General features: G+C 34.5%; 5 protein-coding genes across 10 annotated transcripts in view; 1 reads left to right on the top strand and 4 right to left on the bottom strand.

Annotated features, from left to right (window-relative positions):
- Nucleotides 1-1,813: 1,813 nt before the first annotated feature.
- LOC102611542 (hypothetical protein) lies at nucleotides 1,814-3,631 on the bottom strand. Its single transcript, XM_006469213.4, has 4 exons — nucleotides 3,417-3,631; nucleotides 2,963-3,232; nucleotides 2,441-2,599; nucleotides 1,814-2,347 (listed from the first exon to the last, which is right to left on the bottom strand). Exons 1-4 carry the CDS (start codon nucleotides 3,417-3,419, stop codon nucleotides 2,114-2,116), a joined length of 666 nt encoding a protein of 221 aa, XP_006469276.1. The 5' UTR covers nucleotides 3,420-3,631; the 3' UTR covers nucleotides 1,814-2,113.
- Nucleotides 3,632-6,254: 2,623 nt separating this feature from the next.
- On the bottom strand, nucleotides 6,255-11,961 carry LOC102611831 (protein POLLEN DEFECTIVE IN GUIDANCE 1). Its single transcript, XM_006469214.4, has 11 exons — nucleotides 11,332-11,961; nucleotides 10,437-10,588; nucleotides 10,169-10,272; nucleotides 9,619-9,707; nucleotides 8,857-8,930; nucleotides 7,936-8,086; nucleotides 7,689-7,856; nucleotides 7,432-7,529; nucleotides 7,211-7,333; nucleotides 7,043-7,111; nucleotides 6,255-6,767 (listed from the first exon to the last, which is right to left on the bottom strand). The coding sequence occupies exons 1-11, from the start codon at nucleotides 11,876-11,878 to the stop codon at nucleotides 6,561-6,563; spliced, it is 1,782 nt and encodes a 593-aa protein (XP_006469277.1). The 5' UTR covers nucleotides 11,879-11,961; the 3' UTR covers nucleotides 6,255-6,560.
- An 865-nt stretch (nucleotides 11,962-12,826) lies between these two features.
- On the bottom strand, nucleotides 12,827-15,732 carry LOC102612118 (G-type lectin S-receptor-like serine/threonine-protein kinase At5g24080). Its single transcript, XM_006469215.4, has one exon. The coding sequence runs from the start codon at nucleotides 15,393-15,395 to the stop codon at nucleotides 12,978-12,980; it is 2,418 nt and encodes an 805-aa protein (XP_006469278.1). The 5' UTR covers nucleotides 15,396-15,732; the 3' UTR covers nucleotides 12,827-12,977.
- A 3,365-nt stretch (nucleotides 15,733-19,097) lies between these two features.
- Nucleotides 19,098-21,059, top strand: LOC102612418 (putative clathrin assembly protein At2g25430). The gene has a single exon (XM_006469216.3). It carries the CDS (start codon nucleotides 19,500-19,502, stop codon nucleotides 20,811-20,813), a length of 1,314 nt encoding a protein of 437 aa, XP_006469279.1. The 5' UTR covers nucleotides 19,098-19,499; the 3' UTR covers nucleotides 20,814-21,059.
- Nucleotides 21,060-21,192: 133 nt separating this feature from the next.
- Nucleotides 21,193-23,474, bottom strand: part of LOC102612717 (THO complex subunit 2) — a 36,456-nt gene continuing 34,174 nt past the window's right edge. For all 6 annotated transcript variants that reach the window (XM_052435155.1, XM_052435156.1, XM_052435154.1 and 3 more), the window contains 2 exons: nucleotides 22,095-22,420; nucleotides 21,193-21,566 (listed from right to left, as the gene is read on the bottom strand). In XM_052435155.1, the coding sequence (XP_052291115.1) occupies nucleotides 21,497-21,566; nucleotides 22,095-22,420 (396 nt within the window). In that variant the 3' untranslated portion in view covers nucleotides 21,193-21,496. The remainder of the gene's footprint in view (nucleotides 21,567-22,094; nucleotides 22,421-23,474) is intronic.

The following is a 23,474-nucleotide window of genomic DNA, read 5'->3' as shown; positions in this document are numbered from 1 at the left end:
TAGAGGTCAGTTAAATAAAATTGTTTAGGGACTAGTTCACATTGTGGATCACCTAACAAAGCATAGAAATTTAAAGGGTAAAAACTTGTTTAGTCCCTATATTATGAGGTTAGTGTCCATTTAGTCCCTGTATTTTTAAAAACACCTCAAAACGTCCCTGCTACTAAATATTGACACTTATGCCATTATTTTTTTTTATTTTTAACTTACTTTTACAATATTACATTTTTACAATAGTGTTTCTTTTTTGGATATTAATAAAAAATTAAATTATCAAATTAAACTCAAAAATAAAATAAAAACAAAAAATGTATATATTAATTTTTGTGGAAGCTCACGTATGTCTAAAAAATTAATATCGTAAAAAATTAAATTATTAAATTTTTTAGAAAAATTAATATTTTAACTCAAGAGTGTGTTCCACAAAAATTAATATATATTATATTATTTTATTTTATTTTTTGTTGTTAAACTGGTAATTTATTTTTTTCTTTTTAATAATGTCTAAAAAAATTATTATAATAGGGTTATTTTTTTCTTTTTAATAATGTCTAAAAAATTATTATAATAGGGCAATATTATAAAAATAAGTTAAAAGGAACAAAAGATAATGACAAAAGTGTCAATAATTTAATGGTAGGGATGGTTTGAGGTATTTTTAAAAATATAGGGACTAAACGGGCACTAACTTCAAAATATAGGGACTAAACGAACTTTTACCCAAATTTAAAAGAAATTTCAAAGTTGAATCAACTCTAAAGGTTTAATACTATTTCATTTCTTCTAAATTAATAATCTATGAAAATTTTATCGGGTTCCGAACTTGAATATAAGACAGGAATTAAGATTGAATTTCATATATATATATATATATATATACACAATGGCAAATGGGAGTAGCCAGCTTCCACTCTTGTTAGTTTATAGTTTGAAACCTAATTAAGAAAACAAAAGTCCAAAAGCAAATTTTGGAAAACACAAAGCCGCACACGCACCGACCCCCAATGGATACAAATTTAGATAGCTTTCCGTGTTTTCCTGGTAGTATGAACTTAAAAGCGGGGGAAGGGAACATGATCTCCAACTCTTTTTCATAATCAAAATTATCTAAAATTTTTATCCATTTAAATCAATTAATTTAGTCTAAATATCTTCATCATTCACATATACGAAAGAAATTCAAAGCTATCGACAATGTGTTTCATGATTGTAATGAATTAGAGTAGATTCATTTTTATAAGAAAAACATATTGAAAGTCACTCGACCACGCCCTTAAAAATTATTGTATCATCTCTTTCATCCATTAAAATTACTGCATCATCTCTTTCATCTAGGGCATGCACTAAAAAATTTAAAAAAAAAAAAAAGTTTCAAAATGTCAGGCAGCATAGAGTTATGGATTTTATGCCTCGAGCATAAGAATAAGCAGAAAAAGAAAAGAAGTGTGGATGGTAATCCAAGACCATGTGTAACATGCACATAAATTTCCTATTTGCTCACCATCTTTTGGTGGCTCTTTTTGTCTGCCACATTCCCATAAAAAAACAGACTTAAACAATACAATTATGCCATAATGTAAGGAGAATGAGGGCCCAAAAAAATTGAACGACCAACAAGTTTTGACGCCACATGAATTGAACAGAGATTGCGACAAATCTATCAAAGCTTTTGACGGCCAACGGATTAGAAAATTAAAGCAAAATTACAAATCAATTTTACCAAACCCCATGTTAACGCATTGCGAAACATTCCCATCAAGAATATGGCCCCCATCCCAATACGTAATCAATCAAATCCCACAATTAAAGAAAATACATTAAAGTTTTATTATATATGATGGGTACCAGTATTTGATTAATTCAACAAATGATAACAAAATTCCATCAAAAGATAAACAAAATCATCATACCAAGATCTTCTCTTTTACTGTACAAAAAATGAATGCTCCAAGCATTAATAGCGATCACATTATTACTTAGATACATCACTTTTCTTTCTTCTAGATTATTGTAGATGTGGTTCTGATATTGGTTTTTTCTAATCTGAGTCGTGCGGAGCCAGAAACCAAAATGTAATGGATGTAAAAAGAATTTGAGGGGGAAATTTTCATGTTTAACTGATGAGATGAGCTCTGCGGGGGATGCCTTTTCTTTTGCTTATATTTGTTCTTGGCCTCAACCCCGGATTCTCGCCGGATCGATTATCGTCGGACGCCGCATCGTTCTGCGTCAGGGACGATTCCTTCTCGCTTGTGCTTGATTCTTGATTCCAGATTTTCTCAACTGGGAATGTGATATTAATGCCATTCTGGATTTGGTCTTTGGGGCTCAGTGGAACAACACAGAGCTGAAAATGATGATATCAACAATACAATTAACGCACACACACACACATGAATATTAGTACTACTAATCAAGAAAGTAGTGAAATAAATGAAACCTTGCATGCAATGGAGCAGAAGCGATTCGGCAACTCTTGAATGTATCTTCCGCAAGCTTCACAAGAACCGCCAGTCTTTGATTTTGTTGATGGCTTTGCATCTTTCAACTGAGGCCGAGGATTCAAATGCACAGCTTTTTCACCATTGATTTTATATGTCTACAAAATCAAAAAAAAAAGAAAGAAAAAAAGAAAAAAAGGAAAACCATAGAACCAAAACTCTGAGATCAATTAGCCCAACTCAATACTCACCCCAAAAAGGGGGAAAAAAAATTAAAATAGGATACAGAAGTAGCAGTAGAGATTGTAAAATTAAAATCATTCAATAAATTTCAAATTGGAAAAACTAGAAAAGGGAGCAAAATCTATGAATCTATCGATAAACTTCACAGATTCTGAACCAATTGGCAAAATATCGTATACGCAAAATTATAGCCAAAAACAGCCGGAAAACAGAGCATTAAAGCGTAATTAATTCAAGACGGTTTAGTAACTAAATGAATGAATAATTAATAAAGATACCTGAATTTTGGAGCAGTCAAGATGTTTCTGCATGTCTTGGAAACGAACGACGTCTTGGTAAACGTATTTGCAGATCTGAAGGCGGCGGTGGCGGCTGTGATTGTCCTCACAATTCCTACAGAATCCAATATTGCAGTCCATACAGAACACGTTCTTCTCATTCTTCTTCAGTTCCAGATGGTCCATACATGGACCAAAGAATTGGCTTTTCAGCAGCGTTGTGAGCCAATCACTTGCCTTCTCCTTCTTGATTATCAATCTGCATCCCACCTGCCCAACATGAGACAACAACGACAACAAAAACAAAACTTCCATATCAAATTTTATAATAGTTGATCAAATTGCACAACTTGAAACTGATCAAATTCAATCAAATCGAAAGTCATTCGAAAAATCTCATTGCAAAATGCAAACATATATATATAATTTGAGAGAAATTAATAGGAATTCGTACCATTTGTAATTGGTTTTCTGATGGGGTTGTTTGTATTTCCACGAATATCAATGCAAAAGACTAAGAATGGAAGAAGAGGAAGAAATTTGCAAGTGGGGTTGTTTGTGAATTGTGGAAATAAAGAGAAGCATGAATATTATGGTAAGATTTAAGAGATTAGGAATGTATAATTATGATTCATATAAAATTAATAGATCAAAATGGAAAGAGAAAATTTTTAATTAAAGCAGTGAAGTTGCACTTTATAATAGGAGAAGTGTCCAATCGAGTCCAGTGTTCTACTGTAGGCGGGAAGGTTAATACATATAATTTTGGGTTAATTTTGTCCTGCCCCTAAATGTTTCAATATTTTTTGCCACGCACCTATATGTTTCGAAAATACTCACTTCACACCTAATTCCGTTAATTTGACCGTTATGTTTAACGGAACTATTTGAAATTTAAGTAAATATCCGAAATACCCCTTATCTTGAATTAGAGAAAAATAAAATGAGATAAAATGTTAATTTAATAATTAATGTTTACATTAAAAAATTTTATTTAAAGGTAATTAATAATAATTCCATCAATTAAATTATCAAATAAATTTAATTTATCATCATCAAATAATATTTAGGATATGAATTTCTAAATTTTCCCTTTGACAGTTAGAATAAACGGTCAAAATAACGGATTTGAGTGTGGGGTGAGTATTTTCGAAACATATGGGTGCGTGGCGAAAAATGTTGAAACATTTGGGGGCAGGACAAAATTAACCCTATAATTTTTATCCTTTTTTCCTGTTTTATGATTAAAAAAAAAATCCCGCTGAGGTAAAAAAATCTACAATAATTATTAATTTTAATATATTTTTTTGACCGATAATAATGCAAGATTGCAAGTTGGGGGCGTGGAGGCCATAAGATTTTCTTGTGGGTTCATAAAGGAATGGTCAACCATGCATATGTAATCATTATATGCTGCTGATTGAATCTTCAATAGTTGTTTTGCTTTTACATAATATTATCAGTATTGAATCAGAATTTACTTGAAGCAAGTGATTAATTATTTTAAGGTATTATGAATATGTTATTTTACCACCTGATTGTTAACTCTATTAATAAATTATTGATGTCGAAGTAGTATTTTAAGAATTTCAGTATATTCAGTATTTTATGAATTTCACACAAGGTATAATATTTACAATCTTATTAATTAATTTATATATATATATATATATATATATATATAATTAAATTGATAAAAGTATTATTTCTTTGTACGTAATTAATTTATATATTTTTTTTCAATTTAGAGGGTTAAATTACACTTGCGTAATTTAAGGTGAATAGACTTTTACTATAATTTCTATTAAGAATTCTATTGACTGTAATAGTTTGTGGTAAAATGATAAAAGTTGAAATATTAAGTGGAAAAAAGTAATTGTCACAAAATTTTAGTGGTAAAGTGATTAATAAAAAAAAAAGGTGATAAAATGATAATATTACAATGAAAAGTATTAGCATAAAATACTTTTATAAAGGATATATATGAAAAAAGATCTTTACTAAGAGGAACATTTTAAGTAGGTATAATTAAATAGTATACACGTCTATTGACACATTGCACATATATGATTATCGAACAATTGACACATTGTCACAAATGTCTAATGAACCATTATCATATATGTTCTTTTAAAGTTATTACTTCATCTTCGAAACTATTCTCTCCACACTCTCATATCATCATCATGCTTGAAAGATGTATGTGATAAATATACATGTGATAATGTTCTGTAGAAAACTGTTTAATTTGAGAATGAATTTTTTTTCTCCACTATCCTGTACATTTTTAAGATTAAAAAAATAAGTTATAATTATGATTGTCTGACATATTGGTCCTATTAAAATTTTCTTCTCTTATACATAATATTTTTTGTGTACGCTGAAAAAATCTAAATATTTAATTTATCTCTAAATTAATAAAAATCTTTAATAGCTAATAATTAGTTAACTTGACAAACTATTTCAGTGATTAGCAACACAAAAAGATTTCATTTTCATATACAGATACACAATTTGCAAGGTTTGACCGATGGAGATGGTGGGTTTTTTTCTTTGGCCTCAAGCCTCAAATTTCTCCACTATCGTCTTCTTTTTAATATAGCGAATCAAGAGCCTCAAAAAGGCATACCGCTAATCAAGGCCAGTAAATGTCTAAACAATCCTTTTTGTCTGATGGCAGGAAAACAGCTTTGCAGCTTTGTTTGAATTTTGAAGCAGGGATAGCATTTGCCTTTTGCCTTCTGGTGGCGGTGTAAAGTTTTTTTTTTTTTTTTAAATGGGAACACCTGGATTCACTCAGTGTGTGAATAGCATTCCCCAAAATAATAATAATAATAAATTTTTTAAAAAATGTGAATAGCATAAAAAGATTGGGGGATTCATGGCATGTCATCCTTAACTGAAATCTAGTAATTGGCTTTTTCCTGTCTTTTCAATTTTTCTTATTTAGCTGTTGCAAAGCGTTTCCTCCATCGTCTTTACAGCTTAATTGTCTAATCAGAAATTACGGCTTCTTTCGTCCTTTCAAATCTTACTTCTTTACTTGTGCAATATGTTTGAAATTGGCAAGCTTCTCTACAAAGCTGTTAATCAGTTTGATGATGATTATTATTATTATTATTTGCAACATTTTTGTTTAGTATTCATTATTAATATTAAAAAAAAAAAAAAACGATCAACCCATCAACGAGCGCCGATTAATGGATCAGACTCTAGTGCTTCTCAGTGGATTTGATCTGAAACCCAGATGAATGTGGATTTTAATGGAGTAAACCAGCAGAAAAAGAAGGCATTACAGCAGCTAGCTCTTTCTCATATCTAGGCTTCAAACATATTCAACTGTCTATCAGAAATTTTCCTTGATACTCTTTGTATACACTATGTGGCATTGAAGGAAATGTTCTCTGTATCAAAATTGGAGGAAGTAAAAGTGAAATTGAGCAATCGGAATATACAGGCAGCCCTAGTTTTATGGCCACTGCTGATCATCCAATATGGCATACCAAATAGGTTTCTCTATAAATCATGTATAGTTTCTGTGCAAGACTCTGGCCATTGAGCAAACTGAGCTATACGTTTGCAGCAAACTCTTCACAAGTTAATCGAAATGAAGGTGGTGTTTTCTCTTCTGGCACCTTTTGACATACCAAGTGGCATGTCTCTGTAGACCCATGCCAATCATCACCTTGAGACTGGCAAGCATGACATAAGTCATGGCAGACAAAAGAAGAATCCAGAACAGCCTCCATGGAAGAGGAGTGCAGGGAAGGCGAGCAGCAAAAACTGGAGTCAACACTCGGATAACCTAAAATCCAAGAAAAAGAACAATATATATTTACTTCTAAAAACAACAAACCAATAATAATAATAATAATATTCCAATCAAGGATCCATGTTTCCTAACCATATTAAAGTTAGAAATGAGTTAAAATAATACAGATTTCAATGCAGTGTATTTCATCAGTATATTGAAATTTTGTTTTTCTTTGTCTTTTAACTTATTCTTGACTTTATTATGGTCAGTATTCCCTGACTGGAAGCTCACTCTATATATATTATTGAACAGTCATTGGTGCTTACAACACAAGCTGGAGCCAAAGGAACAAATGTGAGGTTCTTCTTCCCATTCTCAGTTTGCATATTCAAAGTCTGCGAGAAAAATAAAAGGTTTCTTTGACATAAACTAAGTATCCAAAGGAAATATCAAATTAAGAAATAGACAAATGGTGATAACAATATAGCACATACCTGCTTGCATAGGTCCTCCAGAAATTCAGAGTATGCAATGGGCTTTATGTCATTGAATTTGGCAAGGAATGAATGCTTTATGATGTCTATTAACATTTCACATACAAAAACCAAGAGAGCATTCTGTAGAGTACACATAAAAACATATAAGAAAACCAAACAAAGACTGCAACTTTCCCCTTAAAAGTATAGAGTGGCTAGATATTTTCGGGTGAACTTACAAAAAGGAAACTTTCAAACCAAGGACCCTCAGCCTCCAGAATGTTTTGAGCTAAAACGAATAACAGAAACGCCGAAATGTGGAATCTCTCAATTGAATCTGTTCATAAGCAGTGCACAACAAAACTTCAGAGGAAACCATGTAAACCACCAAAATCCATAGGACAATACCATAAGCAATAGATACACAACAGAACACATAACAAAATCATCAGTGATGTAGAAAGGTCCAAGAACAAATGCAAAGAGGTAAACTTACCAGCATACACCAGACTGTGAATGTTGTCCTTGCTAAATCGTTTGAATACATTACTTTTTATCTCGGCAAAATTGTTGGATACCAGCAAAGCCAGCAGGGCATTATTGTGAGCAACAATACAAGTTGATAAAGTAATTGCCTGAGCTAATAAAATGAAAGAATGAACAAGTAAGAAGTGTCAAGGAGCCAACAGGGATAATAAAATTTGCATGCAGCATAAGGAAAAAAGTCGAAACAATAAGGATATTTGTAGCGGCCATTGCTAATGCTTGGTCAGAAATGAATCTCCAAATCCAGAATCTCATGTTTTCTTCTGTACAATTTGCAAGCCCTTCAGCAGAATTAAACAGTGTTTGCAATACATCTCCTCCAAAGCTTTGGCATAGTTTATCAAATATCTGAAAAGAGTAGGGGGAAAAAATTTCATTTCACAACTTTCAGCAAAATAATTAGAGATGAAATCAGCTGACCCACAGAATATGATAGAATAACGTCAATGCATGGTTTATCATAGATTATGAGCTGTACAACTATTAATTAATTCTTCCAAATCAAACCATGGTAAGCACTCCTTGATCTTGCCACGGCTACAAACCTTCCAATAACATTAACATCAAAGCCATCTCTCCCTGTTCCCCTCTTTTTCTCACTCGGATAAGAAAATTAATCAGGCAAATTTTAGTTTCTTTTTTTATTGCTCCTAATCAAAATAACGGCAAAACTTCTTATGAACCCCCTTCCCAAAGTAAGTTAATTAAATTCTCAAAGAAATTAATCATCTCTCGAGGTTGCTGAAACTCTTGGCGTCAACACTATTATATGTCACTCTTTCATGTTAATTTCAATCTCCTTAGAACATAATATACGACCAGAATCTTTCTTTTCTTTTCTTATATAAGTTTGTGCACTTTTTTATTCTAGCACTTTTTTATTCTAGCAGACAACAATATTTCAGACGAAAGGAAAAAATATATATAAGGCAAATATACTATCAATTATGAAACCACAATCTCTTGCTCATATATATATTTTCACCATTTGGCCATGAATTATTAAAAACAATTTATCTGATTGAAGATTTTCAGTTAAGGAATAGATTGTTTTCAACCAAAAATTTTCATATTCAATAGACAAGAAAATGCAAAGTTCATTAAATTAATTCTCTCACCTCCAATACATTGTACACCACATAAAGTTTAATAGTTCCTTGGCCACGAATCATGTGATAGATTAAGCTGATATCTGCAGGAACAAAAAGAAACATTAAGAATTTGCACAGAAGATCGTACTATTAACATCCGGGTTAAACTAGTTGGTGGATGCCATAATTATGCATCTGAAACAGTTATGACTTTTGATTTTAGTAGACATGTCTAATAGAGTAAATTATATAACAACACTTGAACTTTAGCAAAGTAGATAATAAAAATAAACAAACTTTTTTCAACTTGACTTTGAGCCCCTATTGCATTAACTGGATTAATGGTGGTGAATGGTTCAAATAGTTTTAAACTTAAACCCTTAATTGCTGTTTACTTAAATATGTCAAGAACTCTCTTAATTCCCCTGCTTTATAACTTCTGAACTAGAAGAGACAGATAAATTGGAGAATTCATAGGAGAAAAAACTGATTTCAATTGTTGTTTACTTTAATATGTCAACTCTTCTTAATTCCTCTGCTTTGTAATTTTTGAACGAGAAGAGACAGATAAATCCGAGAATACATAGAAGAGAAAATTTATCTTCTTGAAGTTTAATCAACTAAATATACGGAAAATTAAAACCGATGGTTGAGCAAATAAAAACAGACTAATGGCAGGGCCAAGTGTCATGCAAGTTAATTTAATGTGTGCCAAGGGAAACAAAATAAACAAATAAACAAAAACAGAAGAGCATCAGAATATGGACAGAGCAACAATTCTTACTACACCTGTTCCTTCCAAGAGGGTGACTGCACAAGCCAGCACCACAAAGCAAGCAAAATCACAAAGCTCAGCTGCAGAAGGCCTAATGAACTGCCTGCCACAAGCATGGTTAGGTTATTCTGTAAATATTTTAGCATAAAACACAAGGTTAGATTAGACAGCCAAAATATTCTGTAAAAACAGAATATACGACCAATTATATTTTTCTATATACTTCAGAACTAAAAATTAGCAATCAGGACCCCACAACAACAACATGAAAATCAAATCTAGAAACATCTCTAATGATCGACTCTTATATGCAAAATCTTTATCCAAAGGATCCAAACTGGAAGTCTTGTCTCAAAGAAAATGTTCACTGGACTGTGTGACCATTTCCAAATATTTACAATAATAGCACAGAATTTCCTTATTCAGCCATTTCAGAAGACACTGGAAAGATAAAAATATATAAATGCAATTATGCTAAACTAATGACGTGTTGACTAAGATGTAGCATTCAGATTTAAATTAGAAAAAAATGATATTTATATCTATATGAACAATGTAACTAACCTGGTATGTAGAAGCCTCCAAAGAGTCAACAGTATTCTTGTTGGCATAATGGTTAACAATGACAGAAATGAATCAAAGCAGACAAAGAATCCAACATCAATGAGCTGAAAACAAAAATGTTGCATTTTAGAATCTTAACCACAATGATAAAAAGTAGTTATCCATATGCCCTACTATCTTTTTCTTAATAAGCGATATGAAAATTTTCAGAATTCAGGCAGTCTTTTTCAATTTTCATATGAAGTTATATAAGGAAAACCAAAATTACCAGCTCACATCTCCATGGCAAGCGGAAAATAGTATCATACACTCTTTGCCGTTCTTTCTCATCACCAAGGGTTGTTGTGCTTTGCAAAGAATTTCCAGTGTACATTTCTTCCATGAAATACTTCAATGGCGATGTTTCAACAGGATACATATCTGACAGAAAGATATAACACCAAAATCAGAGGGGATAAACAAGCAGAGAAATATCAGATGATGATGCATGTAACAGATATCCTATCATCATCCCATAATCAGTGATGTACTAGCACCATATTTACCTTTATAGAACCACCATAACCATTTTCCAGTACAGAAACTTTAACTTTTCTAGTACATCCAATATCATACAGACACCATAATTTCATGAAAGGCGACTACAAAAATGCGAAATGATATTATTAGTCTCATATTTATCAAAATATACAAAAAAAGGAAAAAGAAATGAAATAAAACCTAGCTCGTATCAATTAAATTTGTTTGAAATACACGAATCCAATCGTTTGTTGCAACCTTTCCAAGTCATCACAAGTCTCTGACAAATAAAATACTTGGTTTCATCAATCCAATTTATTCTAAAGCCATCGGTCTTATTCAATCCGCCGTAATCACCCTCGTATGTGTTTAATTACAAGCTACTGTTGCCTCTAAAATCTTGCAAATATGTTCATTCAAGTAACCCCAATAATGATCAATTTTAGCACACATCACCAAATTATTTTCTCCGATCTTATGGCAAGCTGAAAGCTAGAACAACCGGTAATTCAATTCACCAAGGTATAAGTATTGACAAATTTTACTCAATTAATGCATCAATATGAAACCGAATCTTGTAAATTACCAATATAAGTAATCCAAAAATATAAATGGAAAGAGCGAGTGCATTTTTGTTTACTTACAATTAGGATCCTCGGCCATGAGCCGCTTCCAATCCAACGACTCCGCCGTTTCCAACTTGGTAACTACACTCCCGTTGGCCTCACTACTCCGCTGTTGTTGCTTCTCCACCGAAATCTCCTCTTCCCGCGACTCCGCCTCGTCGTTCCCGGCCACATTCCTCTGCCTCAACTCTCCACCATTATTAATAATATTATTATAACCATTCTCAGCCGCCGCCACTGTAATAGTACTACTTGCGCACACACTCGCCACGTAGCTCTGGCAATTCGCGTCGCTTCTGTTTCCGAAGACAACTCCACTCGCGGCGCTTTCCGCATTGGAATCGGAGACCGGATCTTCGGAGATCACGGCGAAATCCGGCGAGGACTGCTTCTTCTTCTTGTGCTTCTTTCGCTTCCGATTTTTCGGCATCGAAACTTCGGTGTGGCGGTGCGTAGGGAGCGAATTGGAACGGCGGAAGAGGCGGGAATCAGCGGCATCTTCGACTGAGGCGGCTTCGCTTAGAATATCGAACGAGAGCTTTCTTCCAGAGGATCTCAAGCCCATTGCTCTGTAACAAAAATGGTTAATTTGGAAGAGACCAGTAGACGACGACGACTCGACGAGGTTAACTTGTTTTTTTTTTTTAATTTGGTAAACCAAGTGAAAGCGATGGTTTTGTTGTGTTTTTTCGATTGCTTGCCACGAAGTGCGACCAATTACCTGCTGACACGTTTACGCAATACTCTCTCCAAATTTCCCATTTTGCATATTCTGCCGAGTCTGCCTGCTCTGCCAAAATTTTTGTATCTCGACTCTCGAAATACGATAATATCAGTTTCTATTCGAACGTTATCTAGAATTTTATTGGTTAATGTTTAAAGTTTTAAATTTTATTAGTTTTATTTTTAAAAATTTTTTAATTTATGTTTTTAAAAATAACATTTAATTTTTATATATTTACATTAAAAAACATTTTTTTATTAATTAAGAATTTATAATTCAGTTTATTTCTAAAAACTCTTGCACAAAAGTAAACTGGCTAAGAAATTATTGTCCGAGCAAATTATATTAATTAGTTGACAGTTCTTTATAAGGATTTCGTGTTCGTTCAGTGGATAATGGAGTGAAGATTCTAAATTGGCGCGGAAATATTCCTGCAGAATTCCATTCTTAATTAATTTGAATCAGATTCAATACTCTGTATCGTATGACTCATTACTACATACATTAATATTTTCACATTGATAACATACTATAAAAATTTTTAAGGTAATTTAGCATCGGCCCCCAATTGTTTCGATAACATACTTGTGAGTACGCAGCGTTAATTGTCAAAATATGTGGGGGCTGACGATAAATAACTCAATTTTTTTATTTCCTTTTGAAGAAAGTTAATAATAACTACATGCTTTATAACAAATCACAATCAATCGTTGGTAGGTGCTCTGTTGCTTTTTTATCTCGATTTTCAATGTGTAGCAACATTAAATAATAATAATAATAATAAAACCATAAGAAATCAACCACTTGGAGCTCTCGTTTCATTCCAATTGATTTATAGTTGCATGCGGTGGATACGCATTGGAACTCCACCAACATTTGAATATCACTAGATAGAAATCAACTACTAACGATAGAAACGTAATTTACATTAAGAAGAATCTTACACGTCTCCTAAGAAGTAGATGGTGGGCTTTTTAGGTTCTGTAATCTCCACCGTTCCTTCCAACATCTTAGCAGCCTTGCCCATTGATGGCCTCATCTCCGGCCGATCTTGAATGCACCACATTGCCGTCTTCACCATGCGATTCACCATATCAAAATGCACCCGGCTATCGTAGGAATTCTTAATGTGGCGGTCCAGAATGTCTTCCACTTTCATCTCTTCGTATACCTTCTCGAAAGCCCATTTGGGAAAATACCACTCGTCGCTGTTCATCACGGACCCTTGAATTTCAAAATTCCTAGACCCACTTACAATTTCTAACAGCACCATACCGAAACTGTAAACATCAGCCTTTGGGGTAATCTGATCCGATCGAAGCCATTCGGGCGCCATGTACCCGCGGGTCCCACGGATCCGAGACATGCTTACCATATCCTCTTTTTTCCTCAATTTCGCCAGCCCGAAATCGGATATCTTCGGGCAAAAATCGTCGCCCAAAAGTATATTCTCCGGCTTGATATCACAATGCAAAACCCACTCCAAACACTCTTCGTGTAGATATGCAATGGCTCTTGCCACCCCAAGGGCAATCCGGTACCGGATACTCCAATCCAAAACGGGCTTTCCGCCATCATGCGGACCCACTCCGGACATCTCCATCTCCCTGGCGGGACTTGATGACCCGACCCGACCCGACCGGAAGAGGTAATCAGCAAGAGAACCGTTAGGGACGTACTCATAAACTAAAGTTCTTTCACCTTTTTCAGCACAAAAGCCCCAAAGTCTGACCAAATTGAGGTGATGCATCCGGGCAATGATTGTGACCTCGGCCCAAAACTCAGCGTCTCCACCGGTGACATTTTTCAAGCACTTAACTGCAACAACACGATGATCGGTCAGCTCTCCTTTATAAACATCACCAAACCCACCTCTTCCAATGAGATTTGAGAACCCATTTGTTGCTGCTCTGAGCTCGGCGTGCGTGAACCGTTTAGGCCCACCGGCGGGCAGCAGTTCAAGGCCAAGAGTGCGAGCCATGTCTCTGTATTTTATGTATTTCTTCAAAAACGCCCAGAAAAACCAGGCCCCGGAAATCAACTCGGCAGCAAAAAGTGTGACTATTATGGCTATGTTTCTGGCCGTCGTACTAGATTCATCAGGCGGCAAAGGGAGGCTGATATTCACAGGACACGTGGTGACCAACAGATTGGTCATGCCCGTGAAGTTTGACACGTCATTTTCTGACTCGTCGACTCGCAAAAAAGTTGCCATTTCCGTGCCAGGTGACCAATACCCGTACAAAAGCTGGTCCACGAGGACACAATAGCGTTTGCCGTCGTACTTGAATCCAAATGCGACGCATTTTGGGTTGGCTGAGCAATTGGCTTTGCAGGCAGAGAAATTGTCAGCTTCTAGATCCGACAAGTTCCCTCTGGAGAAATTAACATAATCAAGCTGGAGAAACTTGGTGTTTCTAAGATTTTTTAGCTCAATTTTTCTTTGACAAGATTTATCCTGGCGGGTGCTGTTCTTGAACCCCGGTGGACAAACGCACGATGTCGAACGACTTAAGCCATCGCTTATGCAGATAGCATTCTCACCGCATAGGTCTGGAATTGTGCATATTTCTTGCACGGCTTGCCAAACAACTGTCCAACGATCACCATTATCATCGTAGCTGTAAATTCTCAGGTTCCCGTCATCATCAATTGTCAATCTTCGTAACCGGGTCTCACCCAAATCTGATGCGGTTAGTGAATCTTGGTTTGCTTGAAGCAATTTCCCGGAATAGTCAAGCTGTTGAAACGCGTGCTCACTCTTCCAGTAACTGTGATTAGCTGATACAAACACCAGCTCTGAAGCGTTCAAGAAGCTGAACTTGCCGTTCTTGGAGACCAGCGGGGGCCCATTTAGGGTCTGATTAGGCAAGATTGTATCTGTTGGTAGATTAAAACTCTGCCAGTTTCCATAAACGAGATTCCCAGCATCCTGAAGGAAGAGCCTGGTAGAGTTTGGATGGCCGGTTGCTGTTTTAGGATTTGGCCACAAGTTTGAGTTGGAAGAGTTGAGTAGTCGGAGCTGGCCTGTGGTGGCGGCAATGACTAAAGAACCGTTACCGGCGACAGGAAATTTGTCATTAGCAGACCAGATGACGGTGGTGGTGGGTTCCGACAAGTTATAGTACCAAACAGAGAAGGTAAAGAGATTCCGAGAATTTGGTTTTGGTAGAAACCCGGCGGCGAAGGTGGAGTTGGGAGAGAGGAGGATTCTATTTTGGTTTGGACGCCACGCGGAGTCTGATGAGGAGAAGGATGACATGTATTGAGGCTTTTGCTGTTGTTGTAGGGATGGTGATGGTGAGAGGATGAAGATGAAGAAGAAGATGAAGAAGAAGAAGAAGAAGAACAGGGACATGGTTTTGGCTTCTTGGGGGTGGGGTTTTCTTGTTCGTGTATTTGGTAGTGTGAATTACGGGGGACGGTGTTAGTGTTTAAATGGCGGCTGTCGCTTGCCTCGTTGTGGACGCATGACCGTTGACTCTTGATGGCTCTGGTTTTTCTTCTTTCTTCTGTCAAGGTGGTTTAAGGCCTACTTGGGGCGGTGGGGTTCATTTGAAAGCCATGATGAATAAGACCCTGCCCTTGCTAAGAAGCAAAGCAAGAAAAGACAATTATGTTCTAGTTCTTATATATAATAACAATAGTAATAATAACAACAATAAATTAATATTATCATTGTTGATACCAAAATTTAACTCAGCAATAAGAGTTGAGAGAGAGTTTTTTTACCTTAGGAATGAGTTGTAAGAGAGTTTGATGTTCTCGAAATAAAAAACTCAGTGGTCGGAATTGTGGAAAATAATAACCCATCAGAGATCGTTAGGAGTGTTATTGGCATAAACCCTCTGAAGTTTAAGTTGAAGATCAAAAGTAACATGATAACAAATAAATAATAAAAATGAGGAAAGAGAGTAAGAGAAAGGATTTTGAGGATATTATACCTCCTCCTCCAATATTCTTATTTCTCATGCCCTATATTTAATATATGTACTTTCAAGTAGTGACCTCTTTATATAAGAGAAAATAATCAGAAGTAGAATTAGATAAATTAATCACTTATCTTATAGGAATCGAGTTTGCCAAGGATTTAAGACTTATGTTGTTTTATCCTATTTAGATTATAACATGTTATTTCATATGAGTCATTGAGCTCGGATTTAGTATAAATATGGGTATAACAATCATTATAAATTTTGTAGAGAATACTGAAGATTTTGAAGTTTCTTACATTTCAAGGTTAACTTGTCAACAGTAATGACTTTTAACTCTTGATTTCTTTATTGTAAAACTAAACAGAATGCACAGAGATGACTTTTCTACTTGGACCAAACATACCACCATTCTTTTTGCTTGTAACTAGTAAATGTAAATCAATTGTGGTAATTTGTCCGGCTGAATTAGCGAGGCAATCACAAATTCTCCATTTTCTTATCTAATACTAATAAAAAACTTGTATTATTTCCTATCTAATATTAAAGAGAAACTTGTGTGGGGCAGACGCTCCTTCTTTGTCAAGTGAGGTGGTACGCTCACCGATTAAAGATCTGTCCGTCTTATGAAAAGATTCATAAATTTTTACTTTTAAATATTATTCATATCGTATTTAACTCGTAGGATCCATCAAGCCTGTTAGATGGTTATCAAGTATAATTTATTCGATTATTATACTTCTTTCTTTATTGTTGACAAGTTGATGATTATCATATTTAACTCGTATGATCGGATTTGAAATCAAGTATAATTTATTCGATTATTATCAATATATTTTATGCATACAAACCAACGAATTTAATCTATTACTTGAAATCTATATTGATTCATTTCATTGTCTCAAATGAGGACCAAATCAAGGGTCCCAACTTCCATGGTTCCACAGGCCATTGTTTCGAGAAGTTAAGACTACGTCTTAGAAGAGTAGAGCACCACCCAAGCGTATCAAGTCCGCTGGCATTCGGCAATACCATCCATCTCTTCAATTAGGTTGACAAATTCCTTGCCATTTCTAAAATTAAGCTTTCCAAAACTTGATGAAAATGACCCAAATGACTACATTAATAATAGGGCAAAATAATATTTTGATTAGATTAGATTTAATAAGATAGGATGGGATTATACTGAACAAGTCTCGTTTCACTCTTTAATCAAAGGGTGGCTTGCTTTTGATCACATCAAATTGGACATTTGGAGCTGCTGCAGGACACAATTTTGGGGTGCGAAAGTTTTGCTTAGTGGGCAGGATCTCCGAAAATGGCTTTGTCTGAAATAACCTTGACGAGGGAAATTACACCCAAGGACATTTCTCTTATGTAAAATTGAGGTAATAATAATATAATGAAATTTGGTACTATCATGTCCTTTACACAATACATAATTGGACATAAATTAGAAAGAAAATTAAATATAAATTTGATAATTATTAGATATTTTAAAGTATTTTATTCGTAATAGTCAATTAATAGATAAAAATTTTATTTAAATTTTATGTAATAACACTTCGTTTATAAATTTCATCGTACGTATAACATATCTTTTATGCATTCAAAGATTAGATGATATATAGTCAAACTTTAACACCGTCAACAAATAAATGTTGACAATGTCTAACTTGCAGGTATGCAATGTCTTTTATTAACTTACTAAATTATTTAATAAAAAATTTGACAATACTTAGTTTACATCATTATTAATAAATTAATAATAATATTACTAATGTAAATTAGTTTTGAAAAAAATTTATGTATAATAATAAATTAGTGATTTTAGCATCATGGATCAAACATTTAAATGATTTATTTATTACAAGTATTTTTCATTTAATTAAATATTAATTTGACCTTAATTATTCTTTATTGATACAAATTAACAAAATTAATGCATTAGTATTCTTTGTCATCAATTAAATATAAATGTCATTATTCAATGTTTAAAATATTAGCTAAACAATAACTAATAACTAAATGAACTTAAAAAAAAAAAAAAAAGCTGCTCGACAATAGCTAAATAATATTTAAAAAACTAGTTATCAATTAATAATTATGATATTATGAATTTGCGATGTGTGAAACAATTTTGTCATCGGTGACAACTCATGGGTTTGCTGTATGTTATGTATAATGAAACATAATCCAGCTCTATTAATTTACATAAACATCTACACATTTAGTGGAAATAAATTGCAGTTATCCAAAATTATTCCAAGGATCCCATTTTCTTTTACCTTATTAGAGTATGGCCCTAGATAAACTATCCTAACTCATTTTATTTGCACCAAACATGGGATTGGAATATTGGATTAGATTTTGTTTTTTTTTTTGTTTTAAAAGAAAATCCAATCCCAATCTTTTTTTATCTTCTAGCCAAATGCACCATGAGTAACAAAATTAAATAGACCATAGTATTATTAAAAATTATAAAGGACTGACACTTTGTGAAGGAATAATGAAAGTGTAATCTAGTTTTCTTTCTACATATATTTTATTAATTAATAGTTGTCATAATCAGATTGAAATTCCTACAGCTTATTGAATTTGGTATTTTTTTGACAATTATTTCAGGTTGATTCAATTTCTTTAGTTGAATGATGGCACCTCCTTCTCTCAATTTTTGAGTTGAAAGTTGGAGATTTCCCCCATCTACATGTGGTGGGAATATTTTATTCTTCATTAAAGCTGATATTTCATATATCGATCCAAATATCTATAAATTTTCTATTTACATATTTTCATATTAGGCTTCATCAACTATTATAGGTCAAGATAGATAGATGATGACTTTTCAATGTACCACGTGACGTAGTTTTGCTTCCAATGGACTGCAGGATCTAACTGATATTCAAAGGTTTAAAAAATTTATATATATAGAAGTGTTTATAAGTCAAAGGTTTCAGTAACTTGTATCACAATAGTCGTATCATGCATCATAATTATTCACAGTAAATGATGATTAGAATCAAAATTTGTTCTTAAATTCTATGTTAGATTCACCACCTATCATCTTACTTTATTTATATCTCATTCACAGAAATTATAAAATTTTAGGCACTTTTTACTATGTGAAGTCAACTGATAACAGATTCTGCCAGTCAGTCATATACATACAAAATTGAAAAACTCAATTCATTTGTATCTTTTTGTTTCGAGTTATATACGCATAGATGATTTTTAAGTCATATCTATCTGGTTAATGACAGCAAATAATGGAACATTTTTCCTTGGTCCTTGCCCTTGGGTTATCAGTACAACGACGTAATTCTTGTCTTTATATTTAAACATTGAAAAAAAGAAAAAAAAAAAAAAAGAACATTAATCTTATCAATTGCAATGTATGACGTTGTGCTCACAGTTCATAACGTTACTTTCTAGGCCTCTAGATCCTTTAACAAAACCCTAGAGCCCAGAGCTCTAGCAATTTCCATTCCTTCTGAATTCTGAAACCAATCTCTCCTAATTAATTCATCACCATGCAGAAGCGGCTCCGGCAACTTTTCACTCGTGCAAAAGAACGCAGCAGTGTTAGGTATGCTAAAGCTGCCACTGCTGCAGGATTTTGTGATATTGATCTTATTATTATTAAGGCAACAACCCCGGATGACCTGCCCTTGTCCGAAAAATATGTCAGCGAGCTTTTGAAAATCTTCTCCATTTCTCCTTCGTCTTTCCACAGATTTGCGTTAAGCTTTGTACGTCGTTTTGGCAATACTCATTGCTGGCGTGTTGCGCTCAAATGTTTACTTCTGCTTCACCGCTTGCTTCACTCACTGCCTGAAAACAGCCCTTTTCGAACTGAGCTGCTGTGGGCTAGAGCAAACAGATTGTTTTCTTTGTATCCGTGTCACTTCAGAGATGAATCCTCAGCGAATCCTGAAGATTACACCAAGTTTATTAGATCATATGCTAAGTTACTCAACGAAGCACTTGATTGCGTTGCCTTGGATAGCAAGGCAACATACAATGAAGAAGAAGTGCCTGAACCTGAAAATTTGTGTGATAAAAGGAAAGAAGTTGGCACACTGATTGAAGTTTTGCCACGACTTCAAAGCTTGATTGACAGAGTCATGGACTGTAGGCCATCTGGGGCTTCAGCAAGAAACTTTATTGTGAAAATAGCAATGAAACATATCATTCGTGATAGTTTCATCTGTTACACAACTTATAGAAGGGAAATTATTTTGGTATTGGAAAATCTGTTTCAAATGCCATATAGAAGTTGCATACTGGCTTTCGGGATCTACAAGAAAGCAGCCATGCAAGCAAACCAGCTCTGCGAGTTCTATGATTGGTGCAAGGCATCTGGATTTTGTGGAGTATACGAGTATCCATTTGTTGATCGAGTTCCTCAGATACATATTCAAGCCCTGGAGACCTTTCTTAATGGGATGTGGCAACTAACTGAGTCACCATCATCTACTTCATCTCCATCATCGTTGTTAGGATCTCCATCAACTTTGACAGCAACTTTAACAGAAGAAGATGGAGACTACAAACAGATAGTAAAGAAGGACATTGTGGTTATTAGTTATCAGTGGGAGAAGTTTGAGGAAGCTGGGTTTGGAAGAGACTTAGCGTCAGAGAGAGCGTTGATTCAGTTTGAAGAGAGTGAAAATGATAACAGCTGGGAGGATATTCTTGATGCATCTGTTGACCTGCCAATGCCATGCCCGAGTGTTGCTCAAAGAGATGCAACACAAAGGAAGATGCAATTGCATAACCCACAAGCTGTCAACCCTTTCTATCAGCCTTGGTACACTTACACGCACAACCATCCATCATCATGAATTGCATGGGAGTAATCCTACACGTCCGCTGGGAGTGCTATGCAGCAAAAGAAACTGGGAACTCGAACTACAGTTTAGACGGTGATTGTGATAAGGCTGATCAGTTTAGCAGAACATTTATGCTTTCAATTTCCTAATATATATATAAACTGAGAATCAGTTCTTACTCAACGTCTCTATAAACTATTAAGTATTCTGTTTATTCACCTAATAGAATAATTATTTAGAAATTGATAGAAGCAGCAGAAAGTCAAATTTCTCTCATCTCCAAATAAAATTAATTTATATCCTGTTAGGACTAAAACCTGCTAGCTCGTACAAGCAATTGTTGGATTTGATTTTGGGTGATTTTAATCTATCACTTTGTTATCAGAGAGCATTTAAAATAAGCACCTGATTGAGAACGAGCTGAATTTACAATATTCATAAAGGGCGTTGTGATCAGTTTCATTTTCATTTTAGGCTTTGCAATCTACTTGAAAGCAAATCAAAAAGCCAGGCAACAGATTGGCTGCGAAGAGTAACCAGGAAATGGGGCTAAAAAAAGGTAATCCCAGTTCATGCATACTCATTTCTGTATACATAGCTAACAACCTGGCAAGGGATGAAAAAGAAATGTACAGCCAAAGCCTTATGGCAAAAGGCAGAAACAAGCAGGTTACACAATCTCATTCCATCCAACACTACTTCCGATGTCTTCTCTTCTGTTCAGCTCTTTGCCGCTTCTCATCTTCCCACTCGCGCTCATAGATTCTAGATCTTGGTTAAGGACTGGCCAGTTCTAGAACAGCATTGCTTGAAAGTTGAAAGTAAGGCCAAAGTGCATTTCAAATGCTAAATAAGCTAAAAAATTCTCATCGATAATTATCTGAATATGAATTGGAATTGCTCACATTCAATTGAGGATGAGCCAATCAGACCATATTGCATAAAGCATGGTATGAACAGGCAGAAACAATCTTTGCTTTAAACAAGAAGGCAAGTGCCTCCTCCATGCAGCAAGTGCACAAGCAAAAATGCAGCAAACCAACTGATTCTAAGCAATTCTTAAAAAGGAAGAATCTGAAATAGGAAAAAAAGAATGAATGTATGAGATAATAGTACATTTAAATGACATGCATGTTGCATCCAAGGAGCAGCAGACCAATTGATTCTAAGCAATTCTTAAAATGGGAGATTCTGAAATGGAAAAAGGGGGGAGAAAAATGAATATATGAGGTAATAGTATATTTAAATGACATGCATGTTGCATCCAAGGAGCAGATAATAATTTAAGGATACAGCTCTGAATCACGACGGGCCATCTTGGTGGCTACTTCTTTACCATGAATCCTCATACTTTGCTCCTCCATGTAACCTGTGCGCTGCATTGTGGCTCCCTTCCGGTCTCCCCTATCTCTTCCATCATATGACTGTGAAATACCAATAGCAAGGGGAGGATAGGGAGGGGCAACAGGTGAATACTCACCAGCTTCCCCTGATGGAAGATGCTCCCTTTTAAGTTTTCTTCTCTTAGAGGCAGCAGCATTGGCATCCATTTCCTCCTTCAAAAGGTTGGCTTTCTCCCTGTCCCTGTCCCTGTCCCTCTCTCTCTCCCTTTCATCCATCTACATAAACCAGCAAATCAAGAATTTAAGGGAAAAAAAAAACCTGTATCCTTGGACATAAGATGAGAATAATGCAGAAACCAAAATAGAAAATGACGCGCACACATCAATGCAGCATCAGTGATTATGCTTTTCATAGCACAGCATATTCAAAAATAGTTTTTAGAATGAAATATAGCCAAGCCAATCAAAGAATACACCAGATAACCCATTCAATTGGGGTTCATAGACTAGTTCATTCCTGCAGATGCTTCAGCATTCTAAAGACTTGATTCTTACAGTAAACTAACAGGCAATTTCACTTGGCAAAATAATTGGGGTTATAACAGCATAAATATTTATTGCCAGGCATGTAATATTGCCTTAGATTGAAATATCCCACATATGATACAACTCAATGAACAAGAAGCAATTTGCTAACATTTCTATACACAACAATATCGAAAGACTGAAGACTGGTTGTTTATCTCGATAATTACTCGCTTCTTGTGATAATAATTATATTGTCTAGGTTCCTAATCTGATGCAATCAGAACCAAGTTTACCATGCAAGTATTTGATATGAAGGACCTAGCCCAATTAAATAACCTCAACATGGAAACTTTTTTATATAGTTTACCCAGTGCATTGGAAATTTTTAACAAACTAATTAAGAAAACTAGTAAATACTGCTGGTGATAACAGTAAACATGTTAAGGGGGCATGGTCCACGGATCAGATACAAGTAGACTACATATTACAAGGAAATTGACTCAAATCTGATCAAAACAAAAGGGTCAGGTACATGACTCCAATTTAAAAGTGACAATTTATAGAGAAGTCCTCCCACAACTACTGAAAAAAAACAATCATTGAATAAGAAATTTTCCAAAATAGGCTCCATGATAAAGTTTATCTGGTCAATATCCAATTAATATTATAATTACTTCAGGACCTGGATATACAAAAACATTTTGGTTTTGATACACAAAAACAAGACACATTCAGGTTCTAAATCTTAAGCTATGCAACACCACCAAATAGAGTTGCATATGAAAGCATCAAACAAGGACAT

Source organism: Citrus sinensis, chromosome 2 (genome assembly GCF_022201045.2).
Source record: "Citrus sinensis cultivar Valencia sweet orange chromosome 2, DVS_A1.0, whole genome shotgun sequence".
Classification (NCBI taxonomy): Eukaryota; Viridiplantae; Streptophyta; class Magnoliopsida; order Sapindales; family Rutaceae; genus Citrus; species Citrus sinensis.
Note: the sequence above shows the minus strand (reverse complement) of the source record. Positions and strands in the feature narration are given on the sequence as shown.